Raw genomic sequence first — 22,175 nt, forward strand, 5'->3', positions numbered from 1 at the left:
TCTGTAGCCAGACTTAGTTAATTCAAATCGGTTTGTAAACCCTGTTTTAATTCTTCTAAAGAAATGTAGATTATTGGCCCTGGAGTGCAGGGAGCTGAGTGTGCGGGTAGTTAATGGTGAGAGCACAAGATTTGCCAGTTCAAAGGGATTAAGCCGTGCAGTTGTTAAGAGGTTGAGGAAGGGAAAAGATTGGGCCAGTTCACAAATCTCATAACTGTCAGGAGCCCTCGAGCACCAAAGCAGATATTTCATGTATACTCGAGAGATGAGAAAGTTTACAGAGAAAATCATCTTGCAGGAGGGATCTTGACTTAGGGCTTCATTACCTTCATGAAAACTCGATAAGCCGTGCCGTGCAAACGTGTTCCGTGTTGGCAGCTGTTGTTAACCCAGAGGCATTAGTGGTTCCCAGGAGCTCCACTTTGACTTATGGAGCAATTAAGTCTCAGGATTTGGGTACAGCACAAGTTTTTAGGAGAGTCCCTCAAAGGTGTGATGTATACAAAGCAAGGCAGACTGTGGTCTCACGAAATGCATGTGCACCTACCCTTGGCAGCCCTGAGTTCTCCAAGCGTTTGATGTGGTTTTAGATATGGTTTAACTTTGTGGCTGTGACGATGTAAGAAAGATGCTCCCCAAATAAACAAACCTTCTCCTCCCTGGCATTGGCTTTGGCCTTGGCCACACTTTCGTACCCTTCTCCTTGAGTTGACATTGACTCCAGTTGACATGGGCTCATCTGACTCCAAGGTGAGTTGCTTCAGGGAGATGAACCAGCAGGAAAACATTCACCTGTTTTGGTTGTGGGGTTTGATTTTCATATTTTCATTCCCCCTGCCCTGGTGTGCCTCCCTGAGCCAGCTCACCCCGGGGTGGGATGACTCCAAGGGTGTGGAGCAGCCCATTTCAGCAACACGTCGCAGATAGCGTCTCAGCCCCATGGTGATGCTCCGCGCTGACCAAACAGCAACATCTCTGTTGTCTCACCAATTCCTGTATTGATTTTTTGATCCTGTAAATTAGGTTTATTACTGGCTTGGAAGCAAGTTTGGCAAAGGTGGGGAAACTAGGGGATGTGAATGATGCTCTCTGTAGTAGTCTGAGCTCACTCGCAGCAGATCGTAAGTCTGTGTCTTCATCTGAGAGAAGATGCTGCAGGACAATTATTATTTTTTAATTAAAATGGCAATGACTTCCATTGCCACTGAATTGAGGTATCACATGGGTTGGGACCTGTTCATTATATTAAGAAGTGTTTGCTCCAAATATGTGCTATCAAATGACAAATTTTGTTTAGGCTTCTGCAAATGCTGAACTGTGCCCCAGCCTTTGCCTTGAGTAAAAAAGATACTGAAATAACATTAACCAAACCACTGTTTGCCTTTTCTATCTCTGCTCAGCGTCTGAACCCAATCTGAAGTTACGATCCAGGCTAAAGCAAAAAGTTGCTGAAAGACGGAGCAGCCCCCTCCTGCGCAGAAAAGATGGTCCAGTGGTTACTGCTCTTAAGAAACGCCCGTTGGACGTCACAGGTGCGTCGGGTAAGCAACAAAGCTGCACCAGCAGCCGCATGTTCAGTGAGATGGCCCTTTCCAAAATTAATTCCGGCATCCAGTGTGGGCGAAACCCGGATGAAGTCGGCAGAGTTCAGCTGAGGGGGGGTGCAGGTGACCATCAGCAGCGATGGTCCGTTGGGTACCTGTTGGTTGAGACAGCGTTGCCAACTCAATGAGCTGTTCTTAGGACAGATGTAGATATGCCACCAGAGTGCTGTTTGTTTCCCAAGCATTTCTACGATCTTCAGCAACAGGTTGTTGAGAAATAAGATTTCTCAAAGGTGATCCTGTTGATATCTGTGGGGAGGCTGTAATTCATGGCTGTCGTCCTCCAGCAGTAAATGCGTTACAACTCCTGTTTTAGGCTTTGGGCAGACTGCCATAGTTCCTTGTTAAGTAATTGTGCCAAAGTTTTAAAACACGTAAGGCACTTTTTTACCTATATTGCTGATATTTCTGACTACTTAGTTTCTTGTTAAAAAAATAATAGGAGTAAAGTTTGTCCGGAGGGATCAGAGTAAAGTAGATCATATAGATTACCATAAAGTTAATTCTTAGCACCACCTAGGGATGCCTCTGGGTAAGTACCACTATGCGACAGCTTTTCCAGACTCGTCTCACTTTAAGGTACACTGACATCATTCAGACAAACTCAAGTGAGATCTCTTTAGGGACCCAGGTGGATTTGGGAGACCCCAGGGCAGCTACCGAAGCTACCGAGTGCTCTGTGTCAGAGCCGCTCTGTTTGCAGAGGGAAGAGATGATTTCAGCGGCTAAGCATGACCTATGTAAGATCTGAGTCTGAGTGAATCAGACTTCACTCCTCATATATTGCTGTATGTCAGTCAGCTTTTAGGATAAATCAAGCCCTAGTAGCTGGCTGTTGGGTCACAGCAGTGCCTTCAGAAATGGCAGTGGAAGCTCCCACTTCTCAGTGGCCATGGACCTGGTTCAAGAAGCCAGCGTGGAGCCTGGCTGCAAAAATATCTGGGTTGTTATATTAAGAGGGGACTTTTGAATGGAAAATAACTTTTCCTGAAGTGGGACTTCTTTAAATAGAAGTTCTGTTTCATTCTTGAAGAACACATCTTCGTGGAGTCACAGTTTGAATGTGTCAGGTCCTTTTCCAATGTCTGGGTAGTATGCACGGGATCTGATGTCTTGTAGTTAATGATGTGGTCCCAGAAAAAGTACATATTTTCCATGCAATCTGAATATTTTTTCAAAATACCTAGACTCTCTGAAATTGCTTTCCACGGACAAGGTCAGTATTAGGTGCTGAGCTGGGTGTTATTCCATGCTGAGTTTTCTTGATGGCGAGATGCCTCCTCGAATGCACAGCCAGCAAAGAGCAACAAGGCCTCTTCTTTTCTTTTTTTTTTTTTAAAAATTGTTTGCTACTTTGCTGGAGGTACAAGGATCAGAATAGCAAAATAGAATGTACAAAAGAATACTACAAAAGAAGCAATTTTTTTAAGGTTCCCCAAATGGTAACAATTGGCTTTTATTTCTACTGGGGCATCCTAGAGCAATTATGAGATCGCTGCAGGCTGAGCCATTGCAGCTGCTGGAATATTCTTCTGGAGTTGGGCAAATCCTTTGCTTAGGGAGGAGGAAAGTTCAGGGGGAAAAAAACCCCCAATGTTATTTATCTTCCAAAATAAAAGGAGAAACACTGGAAGCTGTGCCACACACCAGGTGAGAGTCCTTTTGAGGGAAGTTTTCTGGCTGTTGCAACCTTGCGTGCTGTTTTTGTTTGTTGTTGTTTCTGCATCATTAATGGAGAGGCTTTGATTTCAGGCTGGTCATCACTGTGGTTCTCCTTAGTGAGTTCACAAGGACCGTCTTGGTAAAATATACAAAGCTGAGAGGATTTTGTGAGAGTTCGGGTGATAGCAGAATTATTTTAAGGGATTAACTCAGCCTTGAGTCTTTCCAATGAGAAAGTGTTTTACTCCCTGAGTGGAGAACACTTACCCGCCCCCCCCCCAAAAAAAAAGTAAGTAATTTGAAACAGATTTACTGGTTTAGACCCTGTAGAGTTTCTCTTGATTTTTGTAAAATGTGCTCAGCCATGCCCACGGCCAGTTGTCCATCCAGTCCCACTTCACTCAGGCAGCTTTTAAATCTCCTAAAACAATGTAATTTGCCATCCTGGTAAAATACCATCCTTGCGAGGCAGTTTTAGGGAGCTCAGTGCCACGGGAGCTGTTGTGTTGTGCGAGGGGGCAGCCCAAGGTATTTCTCCAAGGACCTGGTGCAGGGTAGACACTTCCCAGGTGACAAGGGCAGGGACATCACATGTGCCCACTCGCCAGCACTGGGATGTTTCGGGGCTGCTTTATAAATGCAGAGCTCGGCTGTCATGCATGATCAGCGTGAGGACTCAGTGCTGGCAGCGTATTTCCAGTAAATCCAGATGCACCAGAAGCCTGCATGGGAAAATGTCAATGCTGAGATGGTTCCCTGGTTGTTCCAGCCTGGAGTCTGATGCAATACGTGGCGAGAGCATGTTGTTAGGGCTAAAGAGGGTGAGAGAAGCACTTCTAGAAAAATGAAGGAGGTCAATTTGCCATCCTCCAGTTTGGCCTCTTCAAGCCTTTTATTATCTTCCAATCATATTTAACGTTATTAATATACTGTAAGAGAAATCCCCATGAGGAGAAGACATAAATAGGGTAAGTAGGTACTTGGACAGACCATTTGAAAATGTTTTGTCAGTATTTTAGGAGCCCTGGGAAGATTTCAGGGGGAGATGAGGAGGAGGAGGATTGCTTTCCTCCAAAACAAAACTTGCGGGCTTGTTATCTGTCTAAATACCATCGCAGAGATTGTTTGTAACGCTAAAAGTTGGTTTTGGATGTGTTTTTTAGACTCTGCATGCAACAGTGCTCCTGGATCTGGTCCCAGCTCTCCAAACAACAGCTCCAATAACATAAGCGCCGAGAACGGAATTGCAGGATCAGTCACGAGTATTCAAGCAGAGGTACAGAGTCCTTCCTCACTCTGATTTTTAATGCTTGGGTTTCTAATCAGTTTTACAGAGTTTTAGGAATTTGAGCATACAAACCGGTGTGCACCACACTAAAAAAAACCCCGAAACCAACCCAGATCGTGACTTGGAGCAGACTTTGGGAATTACCTCTCAATCTGGGCTGACAGGATGCGTTATCTGTTTATTAAATCTAGTTTAAGCCAGCTCACAAGCTGCTTGTGGTAACTTGTGCTGTTTTTTCTGTTGTGAGGAGAGAGTAAAAATAAAGTGGTTTAGCAAGGTATAGCAAGGAAGAGTGTTTCCTGGTCAAATGCACGTATTTTAAAATTTGGGGAATCTGTTCTCATATGTTGTGTACAGGGTGAATTTGTTGTGTGCAGTAGGTTGGTCTAAATATGGCCAAACAAGAACTGGATTAAAGGGAACAGATTTAACCTTTTCCTCCCCACTTAGGGATATGAAAACTTGGCGCCTCATGCCCTGTGCTAGTTTATAATCCCATAAGCTTTCACCATCACTCGAGGCATCTGCTGCAGATGTCAGTCTCAGGGTACTGGGCTGAATAAACCCAAGTTTAATTCCACACGGAAGCTCCTGTGTTCAGGCTTACTGAAACCCACCGTTTTCTAAAGGCAGACACAGGGGTGTGGCAATGTGAACTGGATCCCACCATAAGCCTTACATGTAGAAAACCGGTGAGGTTGTGTCATGTCACTGGCGCCTTTCTTTTTATCCAGCTTCCCAGCTCTCCCCATGAGTGTCTGTCTGAATGTCAGGGCTGTAGAAACAGACTTGGGCTTGTTCTCCCCACATTGTCATTTAGAGTTAGAAAGGACTTCTTACAGCATAAACATAAGTCTTTAGTGCTTTCTAGTTTTGTACGCTTTATTTTTATTTTTAATGTAGTGTGACAGCATTTCTTACAGGCAATAGGCCTTCTACTCCACCCTCTCCTCTGCCGAGTTATCCAGCGCATCTCTACGTCCACTCTAGTCTATTGTAGACCTTATGAGGTTTAGACAATTATTGTGAAGATTAAGATGGGATGAGGTGGAGTCTTCCCTTGCCACTGGGAGCTGAAGCTGCTGTGAAGAGAACTGGTTTTCTGAGATGCATTTAGTAGTTTGGAGCAGACCTGGCAAAGGTGCCTGACATACAGGGTTATTACCTGGGTTTGCAGAACCGAGGACCAGCTGAGCTGGGGGCACATCTTAAGTACGTTTGCGTTAGCCCTGGGAAGGCTAGCGCCGAGTTGCCGGTTTTGCGGAGCCAGGAGCTGTCAATCTTGTCTATACTTAGCAAACTGCAAATCCCCAGCTACTGCTGATGGAAAAAACAGCAGATTCAATAGTTTCTTGTGATATAAACAGAGCGGGGAGCTTCCCGTGAGTTGGTGTTAGCTCATGCAGGTGAAAGTGAAGCTGTGGTATCTCCTTAACCATTTTATTTTTCAACTGAACAGTCTGAGCTAATCATCTGTGACTAGACCACCGATGCCTATTAAAATGGATGCAGACTATAAGAAAAACTCTTTCCATCACTGCTTGTAATGCAGCAGTTTTGTCAGCGAGGCATGAGCAGTGTGGATGATTTGGAAAAAAAATCCGTGTACTGCCAAAACCTCTCCCTGGAGTTGTCTTTGCCTCTTCTGCAACTCTACCGCAGCGTCTAATTCACAGCAGTGCTGCTGCATGCGAGGAAGGAGATGTGTTGATCTAGAATTTTTTAAAGAGCAGGATTTGATGCACCATCTCCAAATAACCTATGCAAAAAAGCAGGAAGAAAATCTAGTTTTTATTTCCCTGAAAATAATATCTAGAGGGTTTTGTCGCCACTTACAGTTTTTGGAAAACAGGAAGAATATAAATGCGAACGATGGTGCCATTCCAGTTTTAAAACTGCCCAGTACTGTGTGAAGTATATTGGATCATTGCCACCACAGAACAGAATGAAACATAAATCACTGTGTGATGGCAAACCGAACATCGATAACCTGCTGCACAAACTGTTCTCCTCCCGGCTTTTCAGGCGTACTTGAATGGCTTAGCTAGATGTCCTAGTCCTTCGCATCTGTTTTGGGGGAAAAATAACTGCACTTTGATCCAGCATTTCATGCTGTGGAATGCCAGCAGATCCATTTCCCTGTAGAGCTTCATTTGGGAAAAAACGGATGAGGTGGGGTTTTGGTTTCTTTAAAACCTTGTTCTTCAGTACTACCTGAGAGCTCAAATGTTGGAGATACCTTTAATATTCATTGACAAGACTTCCTCATGTTCCCACTTTTAAATATTTAGAAATATTTAAATGCTTCTGAAAAAATGGTGTTGACAACCTTAAGTGTTTCGATCTTAATTTCATGTTTTATTTTAAATAAGAAATATGTCTCTTCTTAGTTCGCTGGGTCACCTCTGGAATCACTTTGGATATGTTGAAAGATGGTATCTGGGTTCATTATTTCAGTTTCAGTGCTTGCCTTCATTGTGGAAATACTACAGTTCTCTGCCTCCTTTTAAAATAGACAATATCTATTTTTAAATACTGGGTTTAAATCTAAAGGTTTTTCCATCTCTGAAAGGTACATGGTATTCTTTGCCATTGCAGTTAACATAAGACTATAAAAAGTACTTGACTACAGATGAAAATAGTACATGCAGAAATTGTTCTGTGCAATTCAAAAAATGTTTGTGTACAACCCATAGATGGGATCTGTATATTTAAGGGGATGATAATGCTGCTAAATATCATCTGCTGATAGCGTCAAGCTGCCGCATTTTTCTCCTCGCTGTTTTTAAAACGAATCCCCAGGAGATAGTTTGAGGCACAACTACAGAGTCTTGAGCGTTCAAGGAGAAAATGGATGCAGTTTTGTTTCGTTTATGATATCAGTAAAATATGTCATTACTCCCTGGCAATAACTACTGTATCCTTGATGTGGCATGCTAACGTTATGTAACTTAAGTTAAAGCAAAATTGCCAGTAGCGCTCGGGATTACTTGGGAGAAAAGGTGTGTGGGTATGCACAGTCACGTGCCCTTACCAGGTACTGCTCAGCAGCAAAATGCTCCCTGCAAATTTCCTCCTTTGGGGCAGCAAATCGCCAACTCAGATCTTAAAAACAGATTTACTGTTCCTAACGGGAGGACTGATCTGTGGTATCTTTTCGGTAAGCTTGAATGATGTTAATGAAAGCACAAGAAGGCAAAAGGAAATAAGAAAAAAATTCACTTTGCGGGTGAAATTTTGCACAAGGTCTTGTGAAAACTACGTGGTGGCTTTGAACGTCAGGAATTTAGACAAAGCTGGATGCTGGCAGAATGACTGGCAAGTTAGTGCCCATCAAAGAGTCTGTTTGAAAAGGCAGCCCAGTGTCTGATAACGGCGACAAGGATGGACGTGATAAATCTTTACTCCTCCTCTCCTTGCGTGGGCAGTACTAACCTCAAGTGCAGAGCTGGGGTGTCCTGTTAAAGCAGTCCTGTTAAACTTCCATCGATCAAGGAGGCAGGATTGCTCTTGAAGATTGTTTTATAGAAAACATTTGTTCTACAGTGTTAGTTTTTACGTGTTTGGATGTGTTTTTTCCCCTAAAAGTTTGCTGCAGGGTTTTTTTAAGTTTCACCTTAGCATCTTTGAGGGATAAAAATAGGTTTATATTATCCCAAACTGTCTTAGCCCTACAACCAAGGAAATAACTTGCAAAGTCTCATTGACTTACAGGATTATGAATTTAGGTCTCAAAAGTATAAAGCCATTCTTCAGGTCTCTGTTACATTGATACAGATTGTTCCGTAAGATAAATATTGTTAATCATAATCCCTTTTTTCATAATAGCACCTGAGTTAAACAAGAGAGGTTCTATAGAAAGTCTTTTTGAAATCTAAACTCTGTTTTATTTAAGTTGGAAAGTCACCTACTGAGAATTCAGGGTGATCAGAACACTTGTTTCCTAACAGGAAAATCGGGCAGTTTAGAATAATGTAATTTTTATAATGTGTTTTCTAGCGCATGTTTCAAATGGGTCTTGTTTTCAAATTAAAGGTATTTTGACTTAAGTGTTCCTGCTTTAAATGGCCATAAGATAATACAGAAAATCTTGCATTTCACCCTCGAAATCAGGAAATAGCTACATAAATGCAACCTCAAGGCTTTTTGATGAAATTTTGAAGTCTGAGTTAAGCTAAAGCACCCTAGTAAATAGCATAAATTGTCTGTGATTTCCTAAAGAGAACAACAGCCGTTGAAATGCCTTTCTGGGGTTTTTTTTTTAAGGTAATCTGTTTTAGCTTTTAAAGGGCAAATACTCGAGAAGGACAAGTAAACTGTTAAACCTTCTTTGCAAAAGCTTTTTGCAGTGGCACTGCCGGAAGACTGCGCAGAAGCAGAGTACTGGTGAGGATGCAGGGGTGATCTTTAGACTCCAGGAAAAATCAAATAAGCTGCAAAATGTCTCTCTGTAGGGCGGCGGTGTTGGTGGCGGTTGCAGAGCGAGATCATCCCTGTGTGGGTTATCCTGCTCTCGTTACCCCTGCGCTGGCCACGGCAGCGGCGTTCAGGGCGCGCACCGAGTCTGGGCCTATTTAGGCTGGATCTAAAGCTCAGTTTAGCTCCCCTGTCCAGTGTTTCCAGTGTCAGCTCTGTGTGTTTCTGATGTGGCCTCACAGCAAGTGTACCGTGCCCTTGATCCCGTCTGTGGATGCTCTCTCACCGGGACAATGTTCTTGATTTTTGTTTCCAGACCAGCCTGGCTCACAGACTTGTGAATCGTGAAGGCTCAGTAACACAACTTCCACTCTACACGTCTCCTTCTTTGCCCAACATCACGCTAGGACTGCCTGCAACTGGCCCTTCCAGTGTAAGTTGGGAGGGGAGGGGATGCAGCCTTTGAAACGTTGCTTGCGCTGATTTATCCCTTACCGCGCCGTGCCATCAACTGTGCCTTCACAGGGAGGATCAGCACAGCAGGATGCGGAGAGACTCACTATCCCAACCTTACAGCAGCGGATCTCTTTATTTCCTGGCACCCACCTCACGCCCTACTTGAGCACTACAACGTTGGAAAGAGATGGGGGAACTGCACATAACCCTCTTCTGCAACACATGGTCTTACTGGAACAGCCAGCTGCACAAACACCCTTAGTCACAGGTGAGTTCCGGGGCTGATGTGCAAAACAGTCCCAGCTGGGGAACGAGGGAGAGCGGAGTCTGTTGGGTTATTGTGAGGTCTGTTCTCTTGTACCAGAGAGAGCGCATCATCTGTACGTTCTGTAGGTATAACATAGAACCTTTAGGTTGTGCTTGTTGATACTTCGGGTAGTGACGGCGTTTGCAAAATCAGAGGTTGCCCTCTTCATCCAGACGTAAGGGGAAGCTGCCTTGTCATTTGGGTTAAATGACAATAAATGGTATTTATTTCCAGAAGTAAAGCATAAGCTTGGAGGTCACAATTTAAAACCATATAGTTAGAGTTCTAACTGCTTAAGATTAAGGTGGGGACATAAACATTGCGTCTTATGATTACCCTTCCTGTTCATCATGGAGGAAAGGCATGAATTTACAAAATCTCAGATTAAAATACTTGCTTTTCATCATTATTATTAATGGCAAAAACATGGCAAAATCAACTGCGTTCAAACAGATTGTATTTGTTTGTATATGTTACACTTTCAGTATGCTAATTGCTTCGAATCACTCCCTGTGTCATATTTTCAGAACTAAGTACCTGTGGGAAGGCGTATTTCTATAAATAGGGTCGATTCAAAGCAATAATCCCCAGTGGGATGCGTTGCTGTTTTACAGAGTGTGATGTTGGGATGAAGGATGTTCTGCGTGAGTTACAGACGTGTTGGTTCTTATTGCTTTCATTCCATTTCTCATGGAAGCTCTGGAGGGATGTCGATCACTGAAGCACTACTGCCCGGCTCGCGTTGGGCTTGTGTCTGGTTTGACGTTCACACCCCAGGAACACACGTGGGATTGCAATAAGCTTAGAAGCACGTACATACGGGGAAGCTGAAGCACAGAAGTGTGGTATTTAGCCAGCACTCTCGAGCAGTCAGAGTGGTGTGTGCAGATTCCCTGAAGCTTTGCATAATTTTGTGTTATCCCCTTCTGCCGTGGCTGCTGTGGCACAATCAGGTTACCCATGGCTCTTCACCAGTCGCCCTCTGCCCAAGGTCTGTTGGTGTCGAGCCGTTGGGGAAGATTACCCCTGTTACCACCAAAACTTTTTCCCTGGCCATGCTGACGTTTGCTTTAAATCACAGGTGGGAAGAAATGATGCTCTTTTTCCCATTTGACCTCTCTGAAAGCTTCCCTCAGTTTACAGTGTGACGTGTTTGCTTCCAAGTGTATTCCTTCTAGTCCACCTGCTACGTGCGGTGTTTTCAGAGCGAGTACAACGTGTTATAAACCAACACTTAGGAGAAATATTCACTCTACAACAGAGCAACAAGAAGAAACACACGTTCCAGATGCAGCAGCTGAAAGAGAGCAAGCTAACACATGGTCTCAAAAGCCCTAAGTGGACTGGCTGCCAAACTACAGTTACTACTTCAGACTTCCTTGGAAGCAGAGTGGAGTTTATTAGTATTCTGCTGATAGCCTCCAGCTCTGGAGATAGTCTCCTGACAGCTGCAGAATGATCTAGCACGATGACATGCTCTGTCTGTGCTGGAAGGTAGACGAGGGTGTTTGGGGAAACCAGAGCAGAATTCCTTAGCTCTGACGATCCTCTGGTGACAGATTGCTCTGGATAATGTCCTTCACGTTGACATGTATGTTTGGAGTAGGGACAAGGTGTCTCCCTGGAAAGCTTTCACACGGAGACCTTGGTCATTCACTTGGAGGAAGGTAGTCTTCCAAGTTGTCCTATGCAAAGTGCACAGGATCCCTTCCTCTGCTGTCTAATCTGAATTTTTGGGATGAATTATTCTATAAGGGAGATGGACCACATTGTTCCATCAATGGACCTATGTCTACATGTAATACACACATGTGCTTAGAAAATAAGGTACACTTATACATGATTCTTTTTAGGAAAGGAAAGGATGGGAGAAGCTCAGAAAATCTTTCCCCAGGAAGAGAGGCTTTTAAATGAGTTAGATTCTTCCATGCAGGGCAGTTCTGTGAATCAGTGGGATAAAGAGGTCATGTTTGGGACAGAAACATCAAGGTGTTTATAGCCTGCTGTATTCATCTGGCAGCTTTTCTCTCTCCTCAACCACAGACTGAAGAAAGAGAAGATGCTGACTGATAACTTCCCTGACCCCTGAACTGGGCAGTATTTCTGAGCATTACTGACCACTTGTGCAGTCTTGACTTTGCTTTATATAATGAGATAAAGCAAAAGAGTAGTTTTTTCCTAAAGTGTGCGCAGCCTTATACACGTTAGGGAGACAGCAGTTCACACCAGTGATGTCTTCCTTATCCCAAGGTGTGAGAAGCAAAAGTGAAGGCTTATCCTCAGTTCCTCCACTCATGGGCTGGGCTTTGTGTTGGGTGTGTCTTCAAGGCCCAGCTTTCTAAGAAGTATGTGAAGGTACCTTTTCAGGGAGCAGAGCAAGAGCTGGCTTACCTCAAGAACAGCTGAAAAGACACAGCACTTCCTAAAGACATGCCCTTACTGGAGCTCAGATAGATAGGTGTTGCACGTTGTAGCCGTCAGAGACACCCAAATTGCCGAGGGCATGTGAGTAATGCAAGTTATCCCAAAATAACCTTACATTTTCATTAAGTTACTAGCATGTGTACACAGGACAGCAAGGGAAACAATTCTAGCTATGTGTCATCTCGGCCTCTAATGTGCTTACTTTCTACAGAAATAACAAAGCCTGATGGCTCCTATATTCCTAAAATGCTTCAAGGGACTGACTTTTTCCAACGCTAACCTGGTCAGGGGTTTCTCACATGATAAAGTTTTCACCCCTAGTCATTTCTGCAGGGTGGGATGTAGCACAGCCGAGGGCAGACGTGCTTCCCTAGGCGATCTGGAGAAGGAAGCAGCTGCATCAGCATCGGTCATCCTTCAGCATATGCACTGAGCCCCCCGTAAGGTATAATTGCTGGATGCTGTGGGCTGGCAGCTTGGGTTGGTGCTTCCCTAGCAATGAACCTGGGATTGCTCCCTATAGCAGGCAAGCTGTAAGACTTTTCCAGACTACCACTGCGGGGTTAATTCATGTCACCCACCGAGCGACAGAAGGGTCTGTAAGGTATTGCTGGTTTTAAGAAACCAAACGTTTTCCTAGAGTCTCTGAGTAAACAAGCAAAGGATTCAAAAGAAAGCGTTTCTCCATGCAGTGACAATTAATTGTTATCTGTTCTCTTTTAAGGATGCTTCAGCTGTAAGTGGCAAGGTGGCTGGTTTTAACGTTATATATCATTGTCACCAACAGTGTTACTCAACAGCCGTTTTCTCCCTTCCTTTTTTCTTCCTTTTTTTTCTTCTCTGCTGTTTTTTCCTCCATATTATCTTCAGACTGGTATCTTTCAGGACTGCCCCTCCATGCACAGTCTCTGGTTGGCGGAGAACGGGTCTCCCCTTCAATACACAAGCTCCGGCAGCATCGCCCGCTGGGGCGCACGCAGTCTGCTCCCCTTCCTCAGAACGCCCAGGCCCTCCAGCAGTTAGTGATCCAGCAGCAGCACCAGCAGTTCTTGGAGAAACACAAACAGCAATTCCAGCAACAGCAACTGCACATCAACAAGGTAGGCATGATGCTTTTACAGTCTTCCTCGCACAGCATCAGCACCAACCGTAGGCGCCGCTATTTCAGAGTTTCTTGCGCGGTAGTGTATGCGGTCTCGTCCCCCCTAACCAGCTGGCCTTCGTCCTTGCACCTCTTTTTCATGATTTGGAGAAATACATCAACGAGGATGTGGATGTCTGTCACCAAGGCAAGGATAGTGCCTGTGTTGCTGATGGCGGAAAGGCAGAATGGTTCGAACTCCTGGCTTTCCAGTAGTATTTTTTTTTCAAGTTGTCGTTGCGGCCGTTCATCCACGTTAGGATCTTATGTCAGTTTTGTGGCAGCAAACATAAAATGCTGTCAAGGAATATGGGGAGAATACCCACTGTGTATTTATTGCATTTGCAAGGGAGAAGGAGCAGTAAATACGGATTTGAGAAAACAGTAAAAAGTGAGGGATTTCAGACATGATAGCAGGAGAAATTAATTGCAAGTGAAGGTATTCAGATCTACTGAAACATTTTTCACTGGAATTACCTTTGGAAAGAGAAAAGCTGTTCTCATCACCAGTCCAGATTCTCTTAACTGCAGCCCTGTGTAAAGCATTACAGTGTCCCATCCATTTCTTCTCCTGAAAATGAGGACAGTATTGCTGTGCATCCTGCAGAGGTTGTTTTGAAGATCAATTAGATGTGAATCAAAAACTGCTTTGAAGAAGGCAAGTGCTGTGTTTGTTATCTCGCTTTCTGTAAATCACTTGAAGAACATGAGGTGAACATCTCAGAGCACCATTCATCAGTGTGCAGGTTTTGCAGGTGCTCTGTAGCCAAAACCATCTGTCTGGGCATCCCAGTGTTGCAGCGAAGGTGCTTTGAGTTGATTACACTGAGCATGCATTAAAAAAGACAAGATCGATCCTTATGTTTCAGCCTCTGGGAAGGTGAAACTCAAGCGGTCTGGTCACAAGTGGTATGGATGGTGCTGTGACGTTGTACCCTGGCTGAGGTTTTCTCCGAGGGCTTCGGAAGGCACAGCCTGTTGCCAGACTTGCAGTGTAAAAACACTGTTTCTGACTGTGATTTGTGCTGTTTTGAGACTTTCTAAAGTCTTTTCTCAAGGAGTTCCGGTGGTGGCTTTCTTTAAGGAAGAAGCTAATCCAGTAGTCTGTTTTGGGCTCGGGAGGACAGGTTTGAGGCAGGCGGACCTTTCAGATTACTGCAGTTTTAATTTATGGTGGAGGTTTCTCCAACTGTTTTCACTGTTCCAGCCCTGTGAGAAAATACAGCTACTGAGAGCTGGATTAAAAAACACAGAAAAGGAAAAAAAAAAGCCACCACACAACCCCCCAAAACTTTGTTTATAGACTCGAGCTAAGGCAGGATGATTACACAAGTTACTGACGTCAATCATGTACTTCTGGAGAGCTGCCACCGCGCGCCGCGGGTGCCAGCCCTGGACCTCGTTCAGCCCCGCACACCGGGGTGGTGGGGAGCTGCTGCCGCCATAGAAATCCTTCCCCCTCCCTCCCGACACGCTTCGTGAACAGGACCTTCGGACGCAGGGTGCTAGGTAGGGTTTCTTTGTTGGGAAATAAATGTCAGCTCGGTGGTTTGTTTGTTTGAGGTTTTTAAGGCTTTTCCGTTGCCAGCGCTTGTAAGTGTCCAAAGACTTCGCCGTGACGTACCCGCTGAACTCATTCAGACTTTCGCTTGGACCTCCCAGGAGCTTGGAAGAGTGTGTGCGACCGGGGCCGGGCGAGTCCTCCCGCAGCACTCTGAATTTCAGCTTTGTTAGAGCCGTGAGCCGTCGCATCCATAGCAGAGGCAGGCCAAGGGGGGCACGGGGGGGAGTGTAATTTCACTGATTGCGCAGGGATGATTGCCCTGCATTTGATTTATATAAGTAATGAGTTAAAATGGGTTTGGTGCTAGCGCTGTATGCGTGTGGCAAATTTATCCCGTGGGATAGCATCCAAGTGCTGACATGGAAAAAGACTTTTCCCAGATGCGCGGATATTTTAAGACCCTTGTGTGTAGGAGAGTAAGGACACAACTAAAAATAATGTAATAGATTGCTGCCTTTTAATTATTAGCAGAACTGTCAGCACTGTCTCTTAAGGTTTACAGGATTATTTACAGGATTTCCTGTAAATAATATGAGACTGTTTACAATTGCTCGTGATTTTTCCAAACTTTAAGATTTTGGCCTTAAACTTTCCCTGTTAGGTGTCTACACCAGATGAAATTTCTGAGAAGGCTGCAGCCAAAGCAAGTCTTGCGGCTTCCAAGAAGGCAGCTAAGGAAAAATACGGTGTTTTGCTCCTGATTAAAGAATAATCATGTAGGGAATTGGGCTGTGAAGCCTTGGTGCCCAAGGCTTTGGAGCTGTGCCTTGGAATTGGACACACGAGGCCAAGGGTGGGTGGTTGGGTAGGGAAGGAGAGGGGTGGGTTGGGTGGGAGGGGTCCAAGGGAGGGACAGGTCTCCTTGGGGTGATGGGAGGGGACCTGTGGTCCCGGAGGTGTGATCCCTTCCAGCGTGGGCTCTGAAGTCTACCGCTGTCAGCAGCAAATTGGGGATCTCTTGAGCATAGCAAAGCACGTGGTTGGTGCCGTTCAGGAGCTGGCTTGCTGAGGGTGACTCCCTTGGCTCAGTGCAAGGCCCTGTATGGAAAATGAGGGTCCCAGCCCTGCTCATCCGGTGTTCTTGTTGTCACTGGTGGTGACATTTGTATTGGCTTTCAAGGAGGGGAAAAACCCACATCTAAAAAAAAAAACCCACGCAACCCCCCTCAGAAATGGGGGCTAGAGGCGTGCATGAATGAAAAGAGCAGTTTTGAAGTCGCCAAGCTGAGCACTCGAGCAAGGACATGGGAGTAGTTAAGTTTCCCATGCAAGTCTCGCTCACTTTTTCTTTTTTCTCATCTTTCTGATCCAGTTTTTGATGATCAAGTGGTATCTCTTTCACAGGACTCTGAAGTTAGTACAGAGAAGGGCAAAAGCAAGGCTGCTCTCCGGTGGTGCGCTTCCCCCTTCGTTGCCAAAATTGGAGGACTCATAATGAGTGGAAGAGGGGAAAGAAGGAGCCTTAGGGCCAAGGCAGCTTGACTCTCCCAATTTCGACTGGGAATTGGCTTTCCCTCTCTGCCACAGAGCTGTGTCCTGCCGAGCAGATCCATCTTGCGGTGGCACGCTCATCTTCTCCACTCCTTTCGCAGGACAGGGAAACGGGGCCGGTAGCTGCCGGGGTGCGGTCACACATCTAAAACGTGTCATCTTAAAATCAACCGTATCGTATCAGAACCCCCACCCAGCGCATGGTTTGACCATAATCTCTGCCTCGGCTGCATGTTGGATGGCATGGAGCAGCTCCGCTCCCTGCCTGCCACCGGGTCATCATCAACACAGATGTGCTCGTGTTTGGGAGCGCGCGTGTGCTCCAGCGATGGTCACGCTGTAAAACTCTATGTAGAAATCAAGAGCTCGTTCCTCAGAACCAGGGTTTGAAATATTAAGTAAGATTCTGGGTGAGATAGCCGCATCGCATTGTTACGTGCGGCCTTTGACCGGAATGAGGCACGTGCCTTACCAGAGTAGATAGGAAACAGTCCCGAAAACAAAAGCTATACGTTAATGCACAGGAGCGGTGACCTCACATTACACAGGCAGCGTGCGCACGTGTTTCCCACCTTCCTGCGTGTTTAGTGTTCAAACCTCGGGATTGTTTTTCCTCGTGGTCGGAGGAGCTTTGCTGGGCAAGGGGGCTTGTGGCTTTGCCATATGGTAAATACACCCAGCGATCCTGTTGTCATTTCATCTTCAGCAATTGAATTTCTCTGCAGACCTCAGTCTCTTACGATGCACGTCCCAGCGAGCCCGTCATCATTTCGTCTTCAGCAATTGAATTTCTCTGCAGACTTCAGTCTCTTACGATGCACGTTTTAGCCTTAGGTGTAGGAGAGAGAGAAGCCGTGATGCGCTGGTGGATCTCTGTGGCGTTTGGAGGTCGGCATTTTGGGAGGGTGTTTTTGTCGTGACAGCAAACCAGGTAAAGTAGGACGTTGTTCCCTGAGCAGGCTTCGGTTATTTTGAGTTGCAAGTGTTAGCTTTTCAGCGCGATAGGTCTTGAAGCAGCAATTCCCTTTCTAAAGGAAAATAATTCCTGTTAACCCGATGCTGGAAAACTCCACTTTTTACCTTCTTGTCGTGAAGATGAGTGTTTTGGCTTTAGTCCTCTGGATGCAGAATTCGCAAAGCCTTACTAGAACAGATGAAGTCTCCCTTTTAGGGCTGAGTTGTACTGTTAAATGGGTTAACACCAAGCTTTTGTGGTCAAATTATGGTGGTTCTGAGTAAACCCCATTCTCCTTCTGGGGCATATATATGGCAGTGTTTATAGGCCAGCCTACACTGCCTTAACATCTCTGGTGCAGCAGTGTCAGGGTGGATACATTTTTATTAACATCTAAAATTGAACCTTGCAATTTCCCTGATTTTTTTTTTTGTTTGTTTGTTTTTCATTTTTTGGAATGCATCAACTGTTTAGCCTCACGTGACTCCTGGAGTAGCTTTTCATATGTAATGTTTAATCTGTAATATTGGAAAAATACAGTGGATTAGGCTGTGTGGCACAGCATGCAGGTAGGGCTCTTGCCTTTCGAACAGTTTAAGGGACACCTGTTTTTGAAGCACCCGGACTTTGGATATATCAAGTACTGAAAAAGATCTCTGGAAAACCTCCTTCAGTGTTCCAGCAGGGTATGTCGGTCGGTTGGGTATGCAATGCCCTTCCGCGGGACCCGAGACGCTTGGCACTCATGTGCATGCTCACACCTGGAGGTGTGGATGCCCCATCCCTGGAAGTGTTCAAGGCCAGGCTGGATGAGGCTTGGAGCAACCTGGTCTAGTGGAGGGTGTCCCTGCCCATGGCAGGGGGGTTGGAACTAGGTGGTCTGTAAGGTCCCTTCCAACCCAAACCGTTCCATGGTTCTATTACCGCGTAACTGCTGTGACGTGGTTTTGCCAGGAGCCCTTGCCCTGTGGCGTGCCGGTTGCTGCCACTCTGGCGGTACGTAGACGTGTCCCTGATAGAATGAAGCCTGTAACTCCAATTGTTTCAGGGCGAGGGGGAGGAAGAAAACAGCTTCTGCTGGTGCCAGGGTGTTTTCTTCTCACTCCCCCTCCTTTTCCCCATCCAGGTGAAACGGGTGGCCACTCTGTGCCACCCCACCAACTCCTGTGTCCCCCACACCCCCGCCAACACTGTTCAAGGGGGAGCAGGACTCTGCTGGCAGTTCTGGGTTAACGGTTGGACTTCATTATCTTAAAGGTCTTTTCCAACCCAAATGATTCGCTGGTTTTTCTGTGTGTGATGAATAAACAGGCGTGTCTAGCCTGTTCAGTAGTATCTTCGAAGTTCTCGGTGTCCTAAGAACTTACTACTGCCGAGAAGGTACTGGGAAGAATTGGTCACATCGTGTCTAGTAGACATGCCAGCTGATCTGAAATGTCACTAGCAAAGAAATGCTGCCTTTTTTTCCTTATGAATCATTCCACAGAAAAATGATAAATTCTGTGGTTTTCCTTGTGTTGTGACCTGACGCTGCTATGACTTTTTTTCTTTCTGCTCTATGTATTTCAATGAGAAAGATAAGAAGTCTCACCAGTTGTATGGAGTTGTTTAAAAACGTCTGTGACTAGAGATGTATAGTTTCCTCTGTACCGGCCTCATTAGCTGTCCAGGGCTAGAGGGGCAATGCCTTCAACAGTGTTTTATGGTGGCAGTACGTGATAGCCGGAGGCTCCTGTGTTTGGAAATAGAGGAGTAACCTCATTGCAAAGAATGCTAGAGAGCTTATTAAGGGAAAAAGTTATGTATGGTGGATACTGTTTCAGATATATTTTTAAGCATTTTCAATGTTAACTTTATATTCATTCCCTTGCACTTCAATTACCTTAAATTTTCTTAAATTCCACGAGCATGCGTGCGTAAAGTTGCAAAATAGAAAGATTTTTAGGGAGTTTCCTGGGATGCACTTACTTGTGTATTGTAAGGAACATGTTCATATCAGCGCTTTCTTTGCAAAATTGTCCTTTAAGGAGGTTAGGTTGCAGCACCTAAAGCCAAATGACATACTGAAAGGTTCAGTTTATGTTAGGAGAGCGAACTGAACATTAGAAATGTCCTTGTCATTGACCACTTGATCTTTCCACCTTTGTTGTAACATTTTACACATGTGTTTTTAATTTAATTCGTACATTTTTATGGAGTTGGAATAATTTAAAACTTCTAGGGAATTATGCTGCTTCTCGTTTCCATTAGATTTGACAATGACATTGTAAGTTATTTTTCCAGCAATTACCTGGCGTAGTTCATAAGTTCAAGAGGTATTAAGTTCAAAGCTTGAGACCTTCGATCCAAGCAGGGGAAAAAAAAAAAAAGTAGCAGAAGATGGTTTATGATGATTTAATTATCTTTAAAGCAGATTACATTCATCAAGCCTAAGAGAGCTGAAAGAAAATTGATGGAAGAACCACCTTTTAGCTTAACATGGTTGAGTTAGCCAGTGTGTATTACAAGTAATGAACCAGGGAGAGTGGGAGGTACCTCACAAAAATCCTTGAAGTTTTGATCACTAAATCTTCTAGGTTGGCAGGAACCTCATGAGATCATTTAGTGCAAGGTCCCTGCTTGAGCAGGGTCAGCTAGAGCAGGTAGCCCAGGACCATATGGGATTGGGTTTTGAATATCTACAAGTATGGAGCCTCCACAACCTTTCTGGGCAACCTGTTCAAGTATTTGACTGACCTCACAGTAAAAAGAGAGGTTTTCTTGTGTTCAGAAGGAATTTTGTGGTTTTTAATTTGTGCCCACTGCTTCTTGTCCTGCCACGTGTGAGTGCAACCCATCAGGCCCCCTGGACTTAAGGTATATCCAGCTTTTTTTAAGTGCTCCCTGAACCTGGTGGTCCTCCACCAAGGGTAAGTCTTCCTTGCTCAAGACTTTCCCTCTGGTCTCAGAAGCCTGGGTTCCTAAAGAACAGGCTTACTGGAAAAGATGACATTAAGTACCATGGCCTTTTCCATGTAATTTATCACCAGGTCCCTTCCCTCATTCATGATTTCCCTAATCTTCTACTTTTTTTTTTTCTTGATGCCCTTCACATCCCTTGCCAGATTCAACTGCAGGTTGGCTTTGGCTTTCTTAATACCATCCATACAAGATCAGACAGCAACTCTGCTTGTCTTGGCTCAATTGTCCTGCTTCCAGCTCTTGTACGCCACCTATTTATAACATGGCATACTGGCTTTTAGAATCATAGCATCGTTTAGGTTGGAAAAGACCTTTAAGATCATCAAGTCCTCCCGTTAACCCAGCACTGCCAAGCCCACCACTAAACCATGTCCCTGAGCACCACATCCACATGTCTCTTAAATCCCTTCAGGGATGGTGACTCCACCACCTCCCTGGGCAGCCCCTTCCAATGCCTGACAGCCCTTTTGGTGAAGAAATTTTCCCCAATATTCAATCTAAACCTTCTCTGGTGCAACTTGAGGCCGTTTCCTCTTGTCCCATCACTTGTTACTGGGGAGAAGAGACCAACCCCCATTTTTCCGCACCCTCCTTTCAGGGAGTTGTGGAGAGTAATAAGGCGTCCCTGAGCCTCCTCTTCTCTAGGCTGAACACCCCCAGCTCCCTCAACTGCTTCTCACAGGACTTGTGCTCCAGACCCTTCCCTAGCGCCATTCCCTTCTGTGGACACGCTCCAGCACCACAGTGTTTTCCCTGGAGTGAGGGGCCCAAAACTGAACACTGGGGGCCCTCTGAACCCTATAGGGTCTTGCCTTAAGCTTCTAGGCAAGATAACGCCCTTCTGCGTGTCCTGCTCGTCTCAAAAGTTGAGACATCCAAAATGCAGTACTCCACAAATTGCTGGAAAGCTGTGACCCTGTGTCCTGGTCCTTGCAATGGTGCATTTTTAAAAGCTTTGAGCCCCAGTTGTTTGAGATACTCTACTGTAGTTATGAGCAACCTCTTGCTCTCCCTGCTGTGATACTTGCAGGCAATTAATCCTTTATATTGCCTTTGTCTGCCTAAATCTGCTTTGTATAGGTTTGCTTAAGTTACCCAGCAGATCCTCTCTTCCTACATTCAGGGGAAAAAAAAGCTTAGTTTCAGGTTCGAGCCACTGTTCTTCAAAGAGCAAGTTACTTACAAGTAGCCACTCCTTCTGCATGTGTTTAATAACTGTGTTTTGATTCAGCTTTATTAGATTTAAAATCAATATTGCTTTTCATAGCAGTGACCTAATCCTTATTAAAGCTCTGCCCTGACAACTTTCAAAGTTCAGCAGTTTCTTTATAAGCCTATGAAATGGGTACAGCCTGAGCTCTTTTAAAGAAAGGAAATTGATTTATTTACCTGTGCTGGATTTAAAAACAGTTCACTTCTGGGTTGGTTTTTTTTTTGTTCCAAATAAAAGTCATAAGCAGTCTGAGATGGAAAACTGTGAATTTTATCTAGCCAATGAACTTTCAAAAAGTCTGAGCCTGTGTGAATTATAGTGAAAATTATATTGTTGCCTTTGTTTTTTAGCAGCCACTTTCGGAGAAGTGCACTAGCTCTGCTTAGGAGGGTCAGGGTAGAGTGACGCTGCTCTTGCAGCTTGCTTCTGGACAGATGCTCCAAGTTGAGTGTCCTCAATTTTCCTCCTAAGGAGTGCTAGTTTCGTAGAAATCTTTCTAAGATGGCCTGTCACTTTACAGATAAAATTCGAGGGTGATTCAGGAAGCAGCTGGACAAAACCTCTTAGAGGGTTTGTGAGTCTCTTGTTTTTTTCAGAATCTAATTGCTGAATACCTTGACGGTTGTTATGCTTCTCTGTGGGTTTGTGAATGGAGTATCATCTGTAAGCGTGTAGGCGCAAGAGGCTCTTATT

General features: G+C 44.9%; 1 protein-coding gene across 1 annotated transcript in view; it reads left to right on the plus strand.

Moving 5' to 3' along the window:
- LOC104509663 (histone deacetylase 4-like) overlaps nt 1–22,175 on the plus strand; it is a gene marked incomplete at its 3' end in the record, with an annotated part of 55,408 nt that overhangs the window by 23,962 nt on the left and 9,271 nt on the right. The window contains exons 5-9 of the mRNA XM_010151684.1: nt 1,401–1,532; nt 4,430–4,542; nt 9,287–9,403; nt 9,496–9,694; nt 13,028–13,257. Of these exons, the coding sequence (XP_010149986.1) occupies nt 1,401–1,532; nt 4,430–4,542; nt 9,287–9,403; nt 9,496–9,694; nt 13,028–13,257 (791 nt within the window). The remainder of the gene's footprint in view (nt 1–1,400; nt 1,533–4,429; nt 4,543–9,286; nt 9,404–9,495; nt 9,695–13,027; nt 13,258–22,175) is intronic.

Source organism: Eurypyga helias, unplaced genomic scaffold (assembly GCF_000690775.1).
Source record: "Eurypyga helias isolate BGI_N326 unplaced genomic scaffold, ASM69077v1 scaffold65, whole genome shotgun sequence".
NCBI lineage: Eukaryota > Metazoa > Chordata > Aves > Eurypygiformes > Eurypygidae > Eurypyga > Eurypyga helias.